The 9,530-nt window shown below is 31.6% G+C and overlaps 1 protein-coding gene across 1 annotated transcript; it reads left to right on the top strand.

The window, feature by feature from the left end:
• The first annotated feature begins 5,553 nt into the window (after positions 1–5,553).
• LOC120267319 (zinc finger MYM-type protein 1-like) lies at positions 5,554–8,088 on the top strand. Its single transcript, XM_039274976.1, has 2 exons — positions 5,554–7,254; positions 7,483–8,088. Exons 1-2 carry the CDS (start codon positions 5,554–5,556, stop codon positions 8,086–8,088), a joined length of 2,307 nt encoding a protein of 768 aa, XP_039130910.1.
• The last annotated feature ends 1,442 nt before the right edge of the window (positions 8,089–9,530 follow it).

Raw genomic sequence — 9,530 nt, 5'->3', positions numbered from 1 at the left:
GTAACAAGCATTATTCTTTTAAATCAAATTATCTCATTACCTGAGGAGTTCACATATATAGAAAAGAGTATTTTAACCAAACAAATTAGGTACCTTTTTTGGTACTTTGTGCTTAGGGATCTATTTTGCCATAACCTTTTTCTATCTTTATTTGGCTGACATGGTGAGACATGTGTTTTTTCTTTTCTTTTCTTTTTTAAAACACTTTTAACTTTTCATAGGATTAGTTTTCCACCTTAATAAAGTTAAAGAGAAAACTTGATATCTAGTTAATTAATTTTGTCAATATTCTTCTCCCTTAGGACTTCACAAAATTTGCTAGAATGAAAAGAGTAGACGTTTATGGAGGATCTAACTTCTTATGCCATGAGTTTGAGATTAGAAACTGCCACTACACTATACAAGACGATGGAGAAGTGCCCCTTATAAAGGAAGGAGGAGAAGTCCAACATGCTAACAAAAGATTGTGAAAAGCTTGAGCCTAAGACATATGAAACCAAGGTCATACCAAATACCCAAAATGCTTATTCTATTTTTAATATTGTACAAATTTGGCAAATTGATGCTCAACCTCCTAGCTATCATATTCGTATTTTATGTGCAAAGTCCTAAATCATGGTGACTATATTGCACAATATGAATGCATTCTATAATGAGCATTTTAGTGTTTGGTTGCACTTTAGTTCTAATTTGGAAATTTATGATTTACATTTTATATTTTATAGTGTCTTTATGTCTGAATTTGTCATAATAGTCCCTATAGTGAGAGTTTTGCTTTTTCGTTGGAGAGGTTTTTCTAGATTATTGTAAAAACATTATGAAAAAACAGTTAATGTTTGTTATACCAAATTCTAATTTGTGCCTATTTCTTATAGATCTATCTTTGTGAATGACGGTGTATATAAGTTCAAGTATTTATCAAAATGATGTACATGGCATTTTCGTGTGTCCATGTCAAATTTTTTATGGTCTTATATTGTTCCTTGTTTCATTCATCTTTTTACGATATTGTTTATATTAAATGATATGTTTTCTATGAAACTTTTGAATCCAAGAGAGAATTTGTTCACTTTTCATACTATTATGCTTTGCCTACAATATAGAACCTCTTTTATATTTATTATTAGATTGATTTGTGTAATAGAAGCTCATGTTTCAATTTTATGATTGGTACTATTAAAATATGGTGGCTAGAGCAAACCTTTTCATTTAGTATAAGCACGTATAATAGTATATGGTGCTCTTCCTATTTAATTATTAACCTTTAATGTTTAACATTTCCTTGCTTTTGTTTATCATTCTGATTAATTTACTACTTATTAACATTTATGATCCTTTTCTATCAACTACTACTATTTATTATATAGATTTTGTTTTAAAAATATCATTTATTGATGAAATAATATAATGTTCTATTTATTCTTTAATAAAATTTATACAAATTTGGGGGATCTGTTAATCAACTTACATAATTTATTGTATAGTTAAGAAGAATATGACTGATAACTATAGGAATCTCTTTGATGAAAGATGTTATTTAGTTTCTATTATGTCAAACCTACACAAATTGAAAGAGAAGATTATGATAAAAAAGAGATCAACTACTTTCATGTTCTGAAGAAGATTTAATATACCACACTAGCGATGTTACTTAACTATTAAATTGATATAAGCAAGACCTATTTTATGTTTATTATACTATAAAAAGTTTACTATTATAGATCTTGTATATTTGATTCATGTTATGTCCATTATAGCCTTTTACTATTTATTATTTCCTGATATTATCCCATTTCCGCTTCTCATTATGTTAATTAAGAAGTTGGCTTTGGATGTTAATGTCTATTACTTGCCTAAAGTTTTTAATTTTTACCAATAACTATGTATTTGTAGTAGTTTTTGCTCCATATTTTTCATTAGTTTTTATTATATTGAGTAAAATTCTATTAGACATAGTTATTAGGTAAGTTTGGTGATTATTATTTATTTATTCACTTAAAATTCATTTTCACTATACTCCATTTACATTATAATAGGATAACTACTTAATGAGATCATATGACCAATGACAACATGCAAGCGAATGGGAAGAAAATGGTACCAAACCACCTGTAACCACTAAGCAAGGAAGGAACAAAATATATGGAATAGGCACCTATGGTCATACCCGAGGCAGTAGAAGAAGTAACTGCCAATGTATCCATGCCCACACTAATGGAAAGAGAACAATGCCAATTGATCCACAAGTTTCTCTTGATGTTTTATATTGCAATAGTTATTGTTCATTTTTACAGACTATTGGTTTTGTGACATTAATGTGTAGCTTCTCATGGATATATGTATCACCAATAGTTAATACACTATTGATAGATATTGTTCATTTTTTCCATGTATTGCTTAATATTGGTATTACCCTTTATAATTTAGTTAAACCTAATACATTTAAGGCTTTATGTTTGTTTTCTTCAATTAATCTATATAGACAAGACTAATTAAAGATATCACTATCATTAAAAAAAAGATATTTGACACCAAAATTTAATTTTGTTATTTGTACTATAAAATAATCTAATGATATAGAAAAATGTTTACTCGATAAAATGCAAATCTCATTATTGGTGTATGAACAGAAGTTATTTTCAACAACCACATGTGTGGTTAGATGGAGTTGTTCTCAACAATAGATGATACTATTAGATACGAGGTAAAGTTCGGAAAGAATGCAAAAGTTCCAAATATGTCCTAAAGCAATATCAACGTTATATTTATAAATGATGGGCTAAAGTGGTGTATTGTTGATGTTTATTATATTCTTGATCTTACCAAAATTTTCTTAACACAAGGCAGTTATCTAATGGAGGTTATATTATGCAAATTAAACCCAATATCCCACTATCGAAAATCACCAAAATAACTTCATTACAAAGGTAAATATGTTGTCAAATGGTCTTTTCCCTTTACATATCAAGCATGCTAATTCTTGTCTCAATTATTGCATACTTTCATGCATGCAGTTTTGGCATGAAAATTCTATTAGCTTAAAGTTACATAAGTATATGGCATTAAGGTTACCTTATATATCTTCACCAAAAGTGGAGATGGGTGAAATCAACAAAAAAGGCTCCTTTTAATTCTATCAAGTGAACTGTGAGCTTTTTTAGTGAAGTAACTCTTTTAACTGATAAGTAAGCTATACAAAAGATGAAATCCCATCCATCTGTATAACTTTTGGAAAGAAAACAAAACTTTAATTGAGTCCAATAAACTCAAAATATAACTAGGTAATGTTAAAACAAGCAATCAAACTTATCAAGTTGAATTAGTGAGCCCTATTGATTGCATTGGGCAAGATAATTCTTGAAAAAAAGAATTGCATAGTTTAAAAAAAAAAAGTATGTTATGACCAATCCAAAAGCTGATGTAGTAGAGCAGAAGATTAAAAAGAAGCTAAAGTGACCCATATTGAATTAGATAAGCCAAAAAGAAAGGTGCAATTAGTAAAGAAAGTCATAGAGATTAAAGCATTTGATTAGTAGATCATAGCTTAGTACATCACATCCACCGAATATTTCTCACACAAACTCTTTACAGATCCAGGCTTGTCTGTATAATAAACTGATATATAATATGTCTCACTATATGTACTCAACCTTATGCAAGGAAAATTCCATGAGTTTTTGAATTACTTGTTCACTAACCCATTTCTTTATAGCTTTTAGATGAATGTCATATTAATACCCCCTTTATATGTGTGTGCAAGTTGTATTGTTTTGGTTCTAAATGCAAGAAAATTGCCTTCTCATGAGACATGAACACACCACTAACAACCATATATTTACAACACATGCAATAATTAATAACCTTATGTTTATCTTTTTTCAAGAAATGGAAGCCAATATTATACTTGATAATGAACTTGCTTATGTGAAATATTCAGCATTTTCATAACATAGGAGATTCTGATTATTACTACATCAAAAATTAAGATGATTTCATTATTGCTAGGGCTTCTCCACATGCCCGTGAGGGTAACATGGCTTTCACATTAAAAGAGAAGCTATGTCATAGTGGATCCCCTATGGTCTAAGTACAAATAAACAGTTAATGCAAATATATGTGGACACAAACAATAAAATAATAAATAAATAATCGTAGAAAGTAAACAAATAACATAACAAAGTAAGAGCAAACACATTATAACAAGCTGAAAGACACAGGGACGGATCTAAGGGGGCCAAGGGGGGGCTTCAGCCCCCCCTTTCCCCGGAGGTCAAGCCACCGGAGTTCACCAAGATTCAGCCCCCCCTCAAGTTTCTACTTCAGCCCCCTCTCCCCTTCAAGTTCAAGTGAATGGGTCAAATTGGCAAGAATGGGCCATGATCCACTGGGTCCACCATTTATTTATCAATGTTAAAGGCTTAATGCTTTGTAAAATGAACCAATGATTCAATGGTCTGGGTCCACCATTAATTAAAGTTAAAGGCTTCAAGCTTTGGAGAATGAAACCATTGATCAACCACATGATATTCATCCAATGACTACATTTTGTTGTGCTTTTAAAAAAACATAACTAATTGATTAGGCTTAAAGCATCTAATCCCAATGTTAATCTTTTATTCTTGTTGAACCCGTGAATGCTCTAGCAATCCACTCATCCAGCCTGGTATTTTGGTAATCCACTTTCCAATTTCCACTTTTCCATTGCTCTTGAGTAGTGAGAGTTCTTCATCAATTCATCTTGCCCGATTTGAGAGTTTGTTGAAAATCAGCTAATAGTTCAGTTGTTCAAAGGTGAGAGTTTCATTTGGTTTGTCCTTTTTTTTTAAAATTAATTTTATTGTTTAATATATCATATATGTGAATGAGTGAATCTAAATGAACGATGTGTTTACAAATTACAAATTAAACGCTAGGACTTTAATTGTTGACAAAATTAATTATAAAGTTTCTTATTAATTTTTTATTCCTCATTTTGTTGTGGCACTGGCAGGAAGCAAGTTCCAATTGTTAAGAAAATCCAACTCTTGTTTAATTGCTTATCTTTGGTTTATTCAAGGTAAGCTTATACCATCTAGTCATCTACTTTTGATTATTTCAAGGAGATTAACTAGCAAATTAAATAAATACTTGCTCTTCATTATCATTACTTGTTCTAGACTTCTAGTTGATGCAAAACTTCTTTGACTTGCAAAATTGTTTGATAAGCAACCAGTGATGCAAAGCTCCTTTCACTTGCAAAATTGTGAATGAGTTTATGTAAATATGCTTATGTATTCAGTGGGAACAACATAGTGATTAGTGAAGAATAACTAACATGTGAATAACTAAACAACTAATTCATGTACCAATTAAATCTAAGCTTTACACACAACTAGACACAATGCTTCAACTGCTAATGAAAATAATAAAATGTATAAATGTTGAGCTTGAGTTGTTCTTTAATATTGATTAATGATTTGATTAGCAATATTGCCAATGTACTAAAATAAATAGTCTTGATGACTCATCCAACACTTTGATAAATTTGGGATTGTCAATTGCGTATTGCAGAATATGGATAAATTTTTAATTAAACGACCACGAAGTGGAGAGTCATCTAATGCTTGCAAAGCACCATTAGGCTCTGAATCAAGTGAGAAGAATGCTCATGCTAATTTTGATCTAGATGACATTATTAGTGACCCGGGACTGCGAAAGCCGATTGAAGATTTTGATATCAGGATTAGAGATCAAGTTAGAAGGAAATATTTGACTAGAGGCCCTTGTCAACCAGCTGGGCACAATTTTCCACAGAAAGAGTATGGCAAACAAAGGAGGAGCTTTCGGGATGCTTGGTTTAAACAACATCCATGGTTGGAGTATAGTGTGACCAAAGATGCAGTGTTTTGTTTTTGGTGTTATCTTTTCAAGCCAAACAGAGTAAGTCAAATAGGAGAAGATGCATTCACCAAGACGGGGTTCAATAATTGGAAAAAAGCATTAGAAAAATTTATAGAACATGTTGGTGCTGTGAACAGTGCACATAACGATGCTAGAGTACAATTTCAAAGCTTCCAAAATCAAAGGCAGAGTGTATCGCACCAATTAGCAGCACATTCACATGAGATGGAGGTTGCATACCGTATTCGTTTAACTGCGATTTTGGATGTGACACGTTTTCTTTTGAAGCAAGGCCTAGCTTTCCGTGGACATGACGAGTCCTCGAGCTCATTGAACAAGGGTAATTTTCTTGAGTTGCTTGAGTGGTATAGCCTACGAAATGAAGAAGTTTGGAGGACTGTTAATCAAAACGCCACTGGAAATAATCAAATGACTTCACCAAAGGTTCAGAAGGAGTTAGCAAATGCTTGTGCAGCGGAGATTACACGTGTTATTGTTGATGATATTGGGGATAATTATTTTTCCCTTTTGATTGATGAAGCTCGGGATATCTCAGTGAAAGAGCAAATGGGAGTTATTCTACGATATGTAAATAAAGATGGATATGTGATAGAGCGATTCCTTGCTATGGTTCATGTGCCTGACACTTCTGCCATTTCTTTGAAGAATGCTGTTGATTGTTTATTTTCTAAACATAAGTTGTCTCTTTCAAGACTAAGAGGGCAAGGATATGATGGAGCATCCAATATGCGAGGTGAATTCAATGGTTTGAAGGCACTTATCCTAAAAGAAAATCTATATGCAAGATATGTCCATTGTTTTGCTCACCAACTTCAATTAGTGATTGTTGTTATTGCTAAAGATAATAGGATTGTGAGTGATTTTTTTCAATATGTTACTATGATTGTTAATGTGACCCGAGCATCGTGCAAAAGGAAAGACCAACTTCGGCAACATCATCATGATAGGTTGGTTGAGCAGTTAGAGAAAGAAGAGATAGTCAGTGGCAGAGGAAAAAACCAAGAATCCAGCTTAGCACGACCAGGGGATACTCGTTGGGGATCACATTACACTACAATTCTTCGACTAATCTCTATGTGGACTTCAGTGTTAGAGGTACTCCAAAATGTGCATGATGATGGTGCTTCTAATGATAATAGAGGTATCGCGGCAAGTTTAATTGAAAAAATGGAGAATTATCAGTTTATATTCATAATGTATTTGATGAGCCATTTGTTAAGGATAACAAATGAATTATCACTTGCCTTACAACAAAAGGATCAGAATATTGTTCAAGCCATGCGTTTGATTGAGGCTGTGAAAGCTCGGCTTCAAGGCTTAAGGGAGACTAGATGGGAGGAATTTATGGAGGAGGTTAGCTCTTTTTGTGAAAACAACTTGATCCCAGTACCTAATATGGATCATAATATGAGAATTTGTGGCCGTTCTAGGCGAGAGGGGCAAGTCATTACTCATTTTCACCATTACCGTGTGGAGACTTTCTGCGAGGTTATTATTATTTTATATTTATTATGCTTTTATAAAAACCATTGATATTTTCTTTTAGTATTATTTCTAATTTTATTATCATTGCAATATTAGGTTATTGATTTGATTGCACAAGAAATACAAAACCATTTTCCAGAAGCTAGCACAGAGTTACTTCTTCTCATGTCATACCATGATCCAAGGGACTCGTTCTCCAAATTTAACATCCAGAAGCTACTTCGCCTTGCAGAGCTTAATCCCGAAGATTTTTCAATGACTGAATGCATGATGCTTGAGGATCAACTTGCCACCTTCATTTACGATGTGCAGCATGATGAAGATTTTACAAATATTAGGGACTTGGGAGATTTTGCTAGGAAGATGGTTGAGACAGAAAAATGTTTTATTTTCCCGCTTGTTTATCGCCTTCTTGAGTTAGCATTGGTTTTGCCAGTTGCGACAGCTAGTGTTGAGAGGGTGTTTTCGGCAATGAATATTGTGAAAACTGACTTTCGGAACAAAATGGGAGATGAATGGATGAACGATAGTCTAGTTGTCTATATTGAGCGGGAGGTTTTTGGAAATATTGATAATGAAACAATTCTACAACGTTTTCAGAAAATGCAAACTCGTCGAATGCAGTTACCTCCTCTTAATCGCATGCCTCGCGTGTTCAACACTAGAACTGGTGTCGGTTCTATTTCAAGTGTCCCTAGATAACTGTTTTATGTTTTTTTATGGTGTATGTTTTCAAATTATGGTTATTTTAATCAAAACTTATATTATTGGTTAACTGTGATTTTTTTTTTTTTCATTTTGCCTTAGCCCCCCCTACCAGTGGATCCTGGTTCCGCCACTGGAAAGACATAAAAGCACATTTTCAATATACTCATGATATAGATAACATTCATTTTGAAAGCAAAATGGCACATTATTACAAATGAGTAAAACTTTTAAAAAGTAAAAGAACTAATTGACATAATACTTACGAGGGTAATGATAACTAGTGGAACTTTATGTTATTCCTTCACCTCATCCACCATCATATCCACAATATTCTTGTTGAATATATAATATATGTTGCAAATCCACAAGAAGTCCCTTTCTCAATTAAATAGAAAAAATCATTTTGTGATAATTTGGCATTACAAGTTTTGACTCTCATATATTTAAGAAGCTTTGAGATCCCAAAGTTCATATATTTCATATAAAATACAAATTCCTATGTAATCAAGAGTCTAAACTCTAGGGCATGACCTTCTTTCTTATACCTCACAATATGAAAAATAAAAGTCTCCATTTGTTGCCTAGAAGAAGAATGACTTACATAAATAAAGGAATATAATCCCTAAAAGTCCAATAGTAAGATGAAAGAAAACTCACACTTTCATGGGATTTCTCGGTAACTCTTTCTTATAGCTTCCTAGTTACACTTCTACAAGATCTTCCCACTCAACTTTATGTGGGGCTTCCGGAGGACTTCTTTAATCAATGTAGCATTGCCAAAATTAAAAACCCTAGCTAAATTAGTATTAACAATTGTTATTGTACATATTTTCTTTAAAATGATATAATTATTGAGTAAATGTATTTTAAATAATTATTAATAAGTCACTGGGGGCTAAAATAAATATAAAGTGAATGATGACGGTTAATATAAAAATAAAAGGGGCTAATATATAATTTAATTAAATTTTGGGGATCAATATGAATAAACACAAACATATCTATATCTCTACATATATTTAAAGAAGATGTATAATCTACTCCAAGAGGGTTTCATGGAAAATTTTAAATTTTTTTTAAAAATATCTCTTATTGTATTTAAATCTTTATTTGTCTTAAATGTGATATTAGTAATGGAAGGTGTTTAATTCCATTTATTTGTTTGTATTAAATGTTCCATTATATGTTTCAAACAAATTATAATTATTAAAAATATTATTATTTTATGGAAAAAAGTATATGATAGTTTACAAAATGTTTGGAGTATGGTTAATAGAATCAGTTCAAACATCATGCTTTGTGGGTATTGGATTAAATAGTTCAATCTTCGTGTCATTTTGGTAAATATTAGGTTAATAAAAATAGTTTTAAATATTATTTTATGATTATAATTTTTTAATTATTTGATATATATAATATAATATAATATAATATTC

This window comes from Dioscorea cayenensis, chromosome 8, assembly GCF_009730915.1.
Source record: "Dioscorea cayenensis subsp. rotundata cultivar TDr96_F1 chromosome 8, TDr96_F1_v2_PseudoChromosome.rev07_lg8_w22 25.fasta, whole genome shotgun sequence".
Classification (NCBI taxonomy): Eukaryota; Viridiplantae; Streptophyta; class Magnoliopsida; order Dioscoreales; family Dioscoreaceae; genus Dioscorea; species Dioscorea cayenensis.
Note: the sequence above shows the minus strand (reverse complement) of the source record. Positions and strands in the feature narration are given on the sequence as shown.